Source organism: Pygoscelis adeliae, unplaced genomic scaffold (assembly GCF_000699105.1).
Source record: "Pygoscelis adeliae isolate BGI_AS28 unplaced genomic scaffold, ASM69910v1 Scaffold6, whole genome shotgun sequence".
Classification (NCBI taxonomy): domain Eukaryota; kingdom Metazoa; phylum Chordata; class Aves; order Sphenisciformes; family Spheniscidae; genus Pygoscelis; species Pygoscelis adeliae.
The window spans coordinates 5,860,829-5,872,614 of record NW_008825075.1 but is presented as its reverse complement, the minus strand read 5'-3'; the positions used below and the strand labels follow the sequence as shown (position 1 = coordinate 5,872,614).

At 39.4% G+C, this 11,786-nt stretch overlaps 1 protein-coding gene across 3 annotated transcripts in view; it reads right to left on the bottom strand.

The window, feature by feature from the left end:
- Positions 1-2,661: 2,661 nt before the first annotated feature.
- Positions 2,662-11,786, bottom strand: part of ZCCHC2 (zinc finger, CCHC domain containing 2) — a 28,461-nt gene continuing 19,336 nt past the window's right edge. Inside the window, exons 8-13 of one of the 3 annotated variants that reach the window (XM_009326689.1) lie at positions 11,571-11,706; positions 10,001-10,065; positions 9,014-9,108; positions 6,250-6,378; positions 4,056-5,564; positions 2,662-3,029 (exon numbers count right to left, since the gene is read on the bottom strand). In XM_009326689.1, the coding sequence (XP_009324964.1) occupies positions 2,962-3,029; positions 4,056-5,564; positions 6,250-6,378; positions 9,014-9,108; positions 10,001-10,065; positions 11,571-11,706 (2,002 nt within the window). In that variant the 3' untranslated portion in view covers positions 2,662-2,961. Of the gene's footprint in view, positions 3,030-3,085; positions 5,565-6,249; positions 6,379-9,013; positions 9,109-10,000; positions 10,066-11,570; positions 11,710-11,786 lie in introns of those variants that run through there. The other 2 variants (XM_009326691.1, XM_009326690.1) reach the window with 2 other exon arrangements.

The window sequence follows — 11,786 nt, the reverse complement described above, 5'->3', positions numbered from 1 at the left end:
ACCAGGATCTATTAAAGTCAGGGTTGCTTGCAGCATGCACAGATGGAGTCAGTCAGGCAAACGAGAGTATCAGCAACTCAGATGGCACGGTAGGTAGCAGATTTCGTTTTCAGAGTAATACGATAATTCAGAGATTCCTTGGACAGGTGTACGCACTCCCTTGTGCCCAGGGAGGGGACACAAGACACTTGCAGAAATGGAAGCTGTATGATGATGTCTGTACGACACCTGGGTTTCCACACCCCCCATTATTACGGGAGTTGCCTGAAGAAAAGAGGTCAGGTTCATCGGCAACTTCGAGCCTTCTCATCACGTTAGCTGGTTTCTCAGGAAGCAGGTTGTTCTGTGTAGTAAGCTGGGGTAAAGATCTAAGATAGTCTGTGGTCCTCAGCTCTGTAGATAAGCTGCTGCTCAGCAGTAGGAATTAGAAGCGCTGTCTATACAGCAAAGTGAGGTGACAGAGTAATTAGTACCCTGCTCTTTCTACCCGAGCACATGTGGGTGCTTCATTCGTATCAAACCCTTCAGCTGTAATCTGCACATTTCTAAGCTTCTTCCCTACTCCCGGCAACTCCTGTTGTCCTTCCATTTATTTTAGCAGATAGAAGAAAGATATCACTTTCAGTTAGTACATGCCTAGCACACACATTACTTGCACTGCAGTCAAAAAAAAGCCCGTTTAAACTGTGTTTTAGCCCAAATCCAGGAGCCATCAGAATATAACACAGGCTTAACTGTTCTGAAAGAGCTTAGGTCAAAGTCCTGGGTCTATCACACAAGGTCATCCTCTTTCTCCCAAGAGATCTATCTACCTTAAAGAAGTTTAAATCAAGAGACAGTATCCTGGCTTCAGGTACAAGACTGACCTTACCTTAAGTCAAATACTCTCAGCTTTGCCTTCAAAGTGACAGATTCCAACCAAAATGGTAGCTTGCCAAAACCTTCCGCCATCCCATCCCTATACCCCGCGGCAGAGCACCACACTATTTCATTGTTCTCAATGATAAAGGACAGTTACTTGCACACAGGTACTTTTTTTTTTTCTTTTTTTTTATTGCTGTTAATTCAAGGAAAAAGGTTGCATAAAATCCAATCTCTTCTAGAAATATAAGTGACCTTTCCAGTACATTTCAAATATCAAAGTATATGGTAAACATACAAATAAAGAGAAGGTAACATACCTCCTATTTACAGTACAGTATTTTAAATCATAAAATAAGTTCCATAAAGTACAACTGGCAGGTAATTCACAATACAAGTCCATTGGTGGTTTAACACCCTCACTTCAACTCAAACGCAGTTCATTCGTTTCAAGTGGTCCAAAAATACCCAGATCAAATAAAAATTTTAATCAAAATAATTTTCATTTACTACTTAAACTTCTTTTTTAAATTAAAGCTTTCATCTACCTCCCTCCCCATTCCCCCCCTCCAAGAAAAAAGTTTCAAAATGTACACTGGTGCTATAAATATAAATGCTACCTATGAAGAAATGTAGTAATCAAGCTTTTTTTCTTCAAGTTTTTTTGTTTGTTTAGCAATTTATTAGACGGCTGAACCAAAGATTGATTTTACTTCATCCCTCTACCGGACACCAGGTCTGATTTTAAGAAAAAACATTTCTGCCATGAACTGTGAGGAATGCCAAACCCTATGGATATACAGTGGTAGTTGTTCATCGGTGTTGAATGCAGCAGTCAAAAAATACACTCATCTTCCAGATAACCTCAGTGCACTTTAGGAAATCAAATATTACCTGGAAGCAATTTAGTACATATATTGGCTTTTAAAAATAAAATAAAAAATACAGCAGCATTAAACTTACTTACTCATGATACTGACATGATTAATACCATCTTAACACTCATTTCAGTCTTTCACATTATACCGTAATTACGCATAGTGGTAAATTGTTATAAAATAGTGACTTTGCTATTTGGTAGACAGGTTCTAATACTAATACCTGACTATTTTGTAGAAAACCATAGCTTTTGTTCAGTTTGAAATAAAACATTTACATTCTAAGTACAATGCAACACTGTAATAGTTTAGGAAAAAATATTCAATCAAGTAATGTTCATTCTGTGTTGACACGATGTAGAATAGCTTTAAAAAAGGAAAAAATGCCGTCAACTTTCATTACAAATGCAAACACACTGAGTACAACATTCATACCATTTTTTTCACCTTTGTTGCTGAACATACAGGCTAAAAAGCTACAATGGAAGAAAAATCTGTCAATTTAAGCTCGTTCGTTTTTCTAAATCTGTTCCAGTCCACACAGTTTCAGCCCCTTCCTGCTCTATGTATTTTCATTTATTTGGGACTCTCAAGAGCTGTGTATATGTATTGTTCTCAGATATAGTACGCATACAGTATTGTGTGTTCCTTTGGACTCTCCTAATAGGACGTTTGAACATCTCCCCTCAATTCATGAGCATTAATTTAGAGTATGGGCAGGGTCTGTATGAACTGCTAAACACTCATGCAAGTCCAACGAATCCACGTGGACAAACAGGGAAAGAAAATAAAACAGCAGCATAAGGAGAACGGGGAGGGAGGGAAGAAGATTGTGGTGGGGAACATGACCAAGTTTCTTCTTTCACCATATGGCTGCTCCACCAGTGATGTCAGAGGTCAGAGGATTTTTTTTTTTTTTTTAAAAATGCAGTAAACATTGCACATGTCTCAAGTCTTCAGTGCAAAAGCATGGTTCGAATGCTCTTTTTGATTGTTTGGCTGTGTGTTTGAATTGCATGCATTACGCAAGCCTTTTGTTGAACCAGGAGGAGACCAGGGACTCAGCTTTCTTCTTTTGTATGGAACAGAGGTGCAAAAGCAATGAAAAATTCCAAAAGAATATAGAACCGGGAATGTCCCAAAACACAAGACCAACCCCCCCCGCCCCCAACCTTCCCCCAATTTCCCAAGCTTCAGTTTAAGTAGGCAATGTTTACTTGTTTCAGTCTGCAGAATCCAAGGTATCATTGGAAGGGGGAGGGGGAGGTGCGTATCTCAGTCTGTAAGTGCCTAAAACAGGAAAGAGAACTACTAAGTCACTGCTCACAATTAAAATGGATTACAAAACCACTACAAGGTATCAAAATGGACATGCTCTTCAAAAGGCACTATCATCCTCCAGTCCTTTTAAAGTAGGTCCTAAGATTTTATACTATTTTCTTTCATCTGCTTGCTAAAACTGTAAGTTTAAAAAAGGATACAGACCGTAGATACAGGACTTTACCTTTACCGGAAAAATGCAAGGAAAAGACGACCCCCATCAAGGTTCGCCTTTCCTGTTCCAGTCCGACCAAACAAGTCAAGTCAGAATGGGCACAGGCCAAGAATCAAAAATAGTTTATGCTCTACGCAAACACTGCGTTTTCTCCATTCTTCTGGATGGAGAGAGAAATGGCATGTAAGGCTGAAGCCATTCCTTTGATTTTTAGTTCCAATTGGTTTCTGCCTTTTTGCTGCAACTTGTCTGAAAAGTTAAAGCGTGTTTCATTTATGTATTGCATGATGGGGCACAGAAGGATGGCTGATTGTGCAAAGAGAAGCTTTAGAAGAGTTAAATTATCAAATGGGCAGTCTGTTGTTTTGTTTTTTTTAAATTCCCCCAAGTCTTAAGAATCCAAGTTTGTAGCATAGACAGTAATTGATATCTTTCACTTTTTGCCAATGAATTCTCTCCAAAAAAACACTGAACAGGAATGGAAAAATTGAAACAACATGCAAGTCTCATCATAATGCCAAAAACAAACCAGTGAAAAAAGAATGACAATTTAGGACTGATATAGTTTGACTTCCCAGCTCCAAATCATACCCATTTTCAACTTCACGCTGTGAACCCCGTTCCCTTGCACTGTTCTACAAAATTTTCAGGTATAGATAAGATACTTTGCAGTTTTAGAGCAGGTCACTAGTGCACAACCATTTACACAAAACATACACACGCACGCACACCTTTCTGCAAGACCAGAAACAGCACATTCAGAAAGGTAAAGAGAAACTGCTAAACTCAAAAGCAAGTCCGCTGGGAGTTATCATGATTACCTTGTTGACTGGCCTCCATGGATGACTGCTTACAGTCCTGCGCATAGTGTCCACTTACACCACAATTGTAACATGAAACGTTCCCATTCTTCTTGGGTCCCGACCCATTTGTGTTGGCAACTACGTTAGGTGCTGGATATACAGGATAGAACCTCCCAAATCCTGCCATCTGCTGCATACCATAGTTGGCTTGGCTCCCCATCACTGGGTCATGCATAAGCCCGTTTGCATATGGAGACTGAGGCAGGAAGAAAGGAAGTTGTGTTCCATTGCTTTGATGTGCTTGATTGAGGTAGCTGCCATTGCAAAGTGATGGCAGAGTGAAGAAAGATGGAACTCTGTAGACTTGTCCATGAAGTGGATTATGATAAAAATAGCTATTAATCTGAAGGCTTCCATTGGTCCCACAGCTACACCTACGTCCGCAAGAACCACAAGGACCAGATCCCAGCTGCTGTGGAGGTAACATTGTCCCGTTAGTGTTATTATTTCCAACAGCGTTTATGTAGGATGTGCTGTCACTCTGTGCAGTGCTGTGTGTTAAAGCAGGGCTCGGGCTAGGGGCAGGGCCTGGCGTATGTGTTGGTATTGCAGGAGGACCAGTGGACTGGACCTGACCAACACCTAAGCCAGCTGACTGAGGTGGTGAGGAAGTCGCTACAGTGTTTAGCACGTTTGTATTCTGGTTGGGCAACACACTGGTAGCATGAGGACTGCCTGGCAAAGCGTATGAAGCTGGTGGAGGTGGCGGTGCTGCTGTGGAGAGACCAGCTGCTGGAAGAACTACCTTTAGATTGGTAGGCTGAGGGATTGCTCCTGGGTTTCCCTCAATGTGAGGCACCATTTGATTCAGTCCTACCACCTGGGATGCAGGTTTTGTGATGGGATCTGTAGTAGGAACTGGGGATCCTGGGAAACTACCTGGATTGTGGACTGGGATAAAGGCAGTATTTGGTGAACCAATACTTAAGTTTCCTGTCGGCTGCTGCGGTCCATTAACTGTGCAACTTTCCGATGATCCCTGTGGAGAGGGCATTTTCAATCTATGTATTGCCAAATGCAAAGCAGGGCTACCAGGCTGGACAGAATGCGGAAGGAAAGTGGATGGGACGGGCAACGGGGAAGCCATCAGCTCAAGGCGTTTCTCAGGTTCACCAGAGGTCACTGGGCCCATTCCACCAGGAGGTGAATTTGCAGACTCTCTCACTGGCGAGACAGCAACAGGCGTGGTAACAAGCATTCCCATTGTTTTACCATCTGCAGATATGGGTGGCGGGACAACTGCTTCAGGCTTTTGGGCAGCGCTGTGCATCACACAGTGTAAGGCAGGCATGAAGGAAATATGTTGAAATTTTGCATTCAAAGGATCTTCTGAAAGGCTTCCATTTTCATTATTCGCTGAAGAGATCTGAGCAGACGATTTGTTCATATTTGATGAACTGACAGCACTGTAGCCTGTAAACCTGGTTGAATTTTGATTCCCAGAGTCCTCAGAATTGCTGTTTGTATCTATGGAGACGAAAGCATTTGTCAGAGTCAGAAGAATGAATCTGCAACAATATAGTCATGTCCTGGACTCATTTACCCATATAAATCTTCCTAAGTTTGATGATGCAAATGATAGTTATAACTTTGAGATTATTTTCATTCATGAAAATCAAGCTAGGTCAATCTCCATCACTTGCCTATATCAAACTGCCCAACTAGCTACTGTGTCTTTGACTCGTGTATAGCCGCAAATGTGAAGAGTAGGACACAGACCGAATTAGGAATTTGCATCTACCTAGAAAGACATTAACACAGCTTACTCGGATTTGGAAGGAGTGGCAAATTAAACTGTCAATACAAAAAGAAGGACCTCTCAGACACATAATTCGATATTAAATCGGTCTCTTTCATGCCAAAGTTTTTCCCGTTACTGTACTGCTGAAATTTCTCAAGAGAGCCATGCCACTGAGGTCAGAAAATTACTACACGTATGTAGTAACCTAAAACTCAACGGTATTTAAACAGTCCTGCTATTTGCTAGAAGCCTTCAAACCGTCCAGTCACGAAACCCACAAAGCAAAATGTGTTCTGTGGCTAGCTCAGAAATAAAAGCACGCTAATAAACTCAGAAACTAATTAGAAATAATACAAGAAAGAGATTAGTCTAGGAATAAAGACGTTCATGCACACTATCCATAAATACCACCTCTGTCTTTTTCATCTTCACTATCAAAGCTTTCCCTCCCATCGTGTCGTGGACTAGAAGGAGAACTGTAACTTTCAGATGATGTTTCTCCACATGTGTCATGACCAGATCCAGCGTCCAAATTCAGATCTAAAAATAAAAATTGGCATTTTTATTTTTAATCTCAGTATATGGAGGTGACGTTATTTTGGTTCGTTCACATCTCACGCTAGTTCAGATTTTTGTTTGTTCCTACTTAATTGCATCTGTCCTCTGCATTCCTAACATTCCCACTCCCAGCAGTCAGGACTGCTCTTGTCCCTAAATTTGTGATGACTGAATCCTTGGTGTTAAAGAAGGTGACACTGAAAATTGGTATTTATGCAGAGCAGTGAAAAGAATGATCATCCTTAATAAATTTTGTGATGCTTATACCAAATTGCACTACAATAATAACTTCCTCTGAATGGTAGCAATCAAATGTTTCCTTTTAAAGAGATGCGATACTCCTTGGTCATACCAGCAAAGGCAGAAAGCTAACTCAGTGGGCAACATCAAAATAATACACCCTTTTACAATTAACTCTTCTGGAACAGGCTTTATGCAAACTGTATCAACAAAACCTGTTTAAAGCAAAAGAGGTGAACTAAAATTAAATTGTTTTCTAAATTCTGAATGGGATCATGGGAAACTCATTTGCTGGAAACCAGCTTTCAGGGTGAGTTTAGATCCTATTAGTGAAGTCAAGTAGCTAGTATGCTCTGGCTTTCAAGTTCAGCCTCAGAGGTGAAGGAGCAAGACAGATGCACCCTCTCCCAGAACATATACCAGACACTAGCTTCAAGGAAATGCCAATCCCCAAGACCTTGATTGGTAAAACTCCAGGACAAAAATTAGAGCACTATTATTTATTTTATTAATTCTATTAAACTATTATTTTATTTATAAATTATTAATTCATTTATTATTGCTATTGCAAGCATAACAGGTTGGGATAAGTCATCAAAAAGCTGCCTTAATGCTTCAACTCTTGAAATAATTTCCTGGATTAAACCTGTAACTGGTCAAATTATTTTAAACAAGTGTTTTGAATAGCTAATATAACCTGGAGCAGCAAGTGTCAACTTCACATCACTGAAAGCAAGAGTCTAAAGTGCTAGCCACAAAGCATCGAGTCTTCAAAGTTACAAGTGTAACTAACTGATGACTCAGAAAAGCTAAAAATAGGGAGGAAAAAATGGAAGAACACATGATGCAGTTAAGAGTTACTAACTCAAAATAGAGCATTTCAAACCAAGCCTGGATACATAAAGCTAGGCAGAGATTCAGATTGCAACATGGAATTTTTTCTTTAGACTATATCTCAATAGGCTATCTCAAAAGACATTTTGATGTTTGTACACAAATGCACAGGTAGAAAGCTCATCTCTGAGCAGGACTTAATTGCTTCCAGCCTCTGTGGGTTGCAGTTTCTTCTTGGAGGGGCCCTGACTAGCCAACAGTATCAGACAGGCAGTTTCACATCTGTAGAGTAGTGGGTAGTGAGTGGACAGAACCCTCATGGCAAAGCATTCCCTATTTAATTTTGCACTACGTCACACAAAATTGCACCACCTCTTAAAGTTATCGTCAGTTCATAAAAGCTCAGTGCATTTTGCCTGACAACAAGAACAGCAATCAATCAGAAACGTAAACAGCAAACCTGTCCTGTAGAGTATGTTTTCTGCTTGTACAGCCCTCAGCTGTAACTTTCTAAAATTGTCCTGGTTTTGCTAAGTTTGTGAACTATGAATTCGTAAAGTTTTAGTCAAATACTGTTTGTAGAAGGTAACAAAAACTGCCCATAAAACACATGACAATAATTCAGAATGGGATCTGCCTGGAAATCTCAACAGTGAGAAGTGGTGAGAAGAAAGAATGAACGCTTAATCAAGACTGTACCCCAAGTGGAAGCAAGAGCAAGACAAGGCACTTTGTAAGAGTCCTTTCAACACTTATGCTGATTAGGTGGTATAGAAGGCGGCAAATTCTTTGTCAACTTTCTGTCATGAGAACTAAGTATCAGAGAGGCAAGGCTGCAACTGATACTGGGAGCTTAGAAAACATCAAGATGGCAAAGTCAATGGGTAACATAGCCCTTCAGAAATTTGTAATAAAGCTTGGAGACTCAATTTACTGAAGGAACACGAGTATCATTTTGTCTTATAACTGACTGATGTACACAAGTCTTGGCCTAGACACTAGATTTTGCTAAATTACCCAAACTTGAAAACCCTGTTAGGGTAGCATACACAGTTCTGTGTTGCAGCTCAGTAGTCACTTGGTTTAGACACTACAGTTCATCAATGGTTCGCACCAGAGGGTTTTTATACAGGTTCCTCATGGCCCATTCCACAACAGCTGAGGAAATTAGTAAGCTGCAAAGAGAACACTAATGACGAGATGCTGGACCTCCACACACTTGGACTGCCAAATTTCATAAAGAAGCCGCCCAACATTAACTGTTTCTGCAACTACTACTCCACATAAGGAAACTTATTGAGACTTTACTAGTATTTTTCCAGTTATGCGTGGAAAGAGAGAAACCCTAAGCAACTGCATACAGAAGACTTGAGTCTAGCATGTTCTATACAGCAAGTCAAAGCACGGACTAGACAGCCAACAAGCTGACTTGCACCAAAACAGATTTCAGACTTGTGATTTCCCCTTTACTGCAGAACAATGAATAACCCAGCAAACCTGGAAATTCTATTTCTTACAAACAGCTTGGGAAAAAACATCTTACCTTTTGCTGTCCCTGTACGGATGTGCTGTGATGCTGCAACTCTAACTCCATTAGTCCTGTTATTCAACCGGCAGTCAGTTTTCTTTGCTTTCTCCCTGTGTAAATAATTTTCATGGGTTTTTTTCCAAATGCATGGGCACAAATAACCAACCGTGAATGAACATATAACACCACTGTAAACAAAGGCAGTGACTCCAGGCCAGAAGTGTATATTTAATAACTATAGCAACAAATGTAGGTAATAAAAAAATAGGTAAAGGCTGTTAATGCAATATACCAGGAACAAAACTGCAAGCAGTGTTACTAAACACTATGAAGAAAGATCTAAAAAAGAAAACACACAAAAAAAAGAAATGGTGCAGCTGATTCTAAAGTCGCCTTTGAAAGCTGATGTGTGTAATGCAGTGTACACCAGACTAGCATAAAAGCATCTGGCTACAGAGTAACAAAACGACAGAAAGTCAACTTGGAAGTAGGCAGAGTATTAGATAATGGTGGAAACATTTTCACTTCCTCACAGTGCAGGACTGTGTAGCCCACAGGAAGTTCTGAAGCCCTCTGATGTGCAAATTATCTTCAATAAAAGATTTCAGCAAGTTACCACCCACCGCGTAATGTTAAAGGTTGCTGTCAATCCTTATTTGATTTTCAGTGTTTTCTGGACAGCTTTACACCTTTTAACTTTCAAATAAATATAAAGTGAAAAAAGGCAATTCGGTATCGATTAAGAACCTACTTCTGCTCCTTCATCTTTTTGCTAAATGACAACTGGTATTTTGAGAAATGACTGCATACAATTACATTCTATTTTTCAAGTTACTTCTTTTCAGAAGATAAAATAAGGATTTTTATGTAGACTGGCTTCACACTATGCCAGCTCTTGTTCCACAACAGCAAAACAAAGCACCTAATTGATTGCAGACTTTGTGTACCAAGGTGAATGCATTACACTTTGTTTCTGGATTACTGGTTACATTGGAAACCTACTTTTCCAGCTGTGGCTTTCCTTTCTTCTTGTTTACTGTAGACAGACTTCGTTTTTCTGCTGTGTGCTAGACAAAAAATACAAAGACGCCAGTCAAACAACAGAATTTGTATCACGAAAACCAACAAAAAAACCCCTTCTACACCGAGAGGTCTGTGAGTCCAAGACTAGTGTGCTCACAGGTGCTATAACCATACAAACAACTACTTGTACGGTGCATCCAGGCCTTTAGAATAATGCATCATCTTGCATTTATGCCATTATCAGCAAAACACTCAGCAAATTACTACTTGCGAATATTCCAAAGATATCAAACTATTGTTTGCATGCTGTCTTTCCTCGAGGATAAAAACAAATGTGTTTCATCACATACCCGCTTAAAAATGCTAATCGCATGTCCTAAGGGGCTACAGAATTTATTGATTTAAGTGGAATTATTTGATGGTTGGAGGGTAGGAAGTACATGTGGCAAATTATTTTTACATAGTGACAAAGCAGGTACCCAGCCTTAAACTGGAGGTTGCTGCTAAACTAACTCTAGAATACAACCTAGAAGCACATAAGAAAAAACACAGCATCTGCATAATTCTTTAAGTATACAATTACTAGCTGCTAATAATATCTCAAATTTTACTCCTTTGCCAAATACATGAAAACTCAGAAATAATCTCTGTCCAAATATGCTGTATTTGGACATCATTTAAATAGGATGTAGCTTTTCCTCTGCTTTAGTATATTATTTTTTTTCTTGCCTCAAGTTTGCAATAGTTCAAGCTTTGATGCAGTCTACCATTTCATCTTTAGAAGCAAATCTCAGTTCATTACCCTGCTTTGTGAAATATGGAAACTGTTTTTGTTTGGCTTGCTATTCCCCACACAATAATCAATAGCCAAATTCTGCGTGTAGAATAAGAGTAATATTAAGTTCAAGGTTTTTCAGATGTAAGCAGTAAGCAACCTTCCTTCCCCCAATTTCAGTAGATGATTTTATTTATAAATAATTATTCTTCTCAACTATACTCACACCAAAATTGACCACTGAAGAGACACAAGTCTCACAAAAATTGTATGTCTGTCTAGCTATTAAGTATGAATCTTTGTTGAAAGAAGTTAAGTTACTTAGATAATACAGGTAAGATAGAAAGAATATGTTTAACCTGTTGTCCCTACTATAGCATTAATATGGTTTAGTTTTTAATACAGCTTCTAGTTTATTCCTTGCAATAACACAGAAATTCCCATCAGTTCTGAAATTCTCTCTGATGACAATATGTTACAGTAACAGGGAAGTGTCTGATCAGAAATGAACATTAGACTTTTCTGATTACTTATATCCTACTGGGAAATTTTACTTACAAATTCATAAACAAAATATGCAACTTTATGAGACAGTAGTAAGTAATTATGAGGGTTTTTCTAACCAAGATAAGTCAGTAGCAACTTGAACGTCAACACTTATTTGTACGATTTTAGCAGGGCTCTTCATCTTTTAAAGTTAAATTTAATCATGTGTAGTGGACAGTCTTCTCAAATGTCTCAGAATATTGCTTCAAAGAAAAAACAGCAACACACCTGGTCAAGTAGGTTTGTACAGTGCTCTGGGTGCTGCTGGACAATACAGCTTTTTCTTCTCCAGTCCATTACCCCATTTTGCTCAGAGTGCTGTATGTTAAGGCTATCCAGTGAAGAACATTTTGCACTGCTAGTGCTGCTGAAAGGAAGAAACAGAAGCTATGCCAACGTGAACAAACTTGCAGGCTTTTCCTACCAACACACACATTTTTGCAT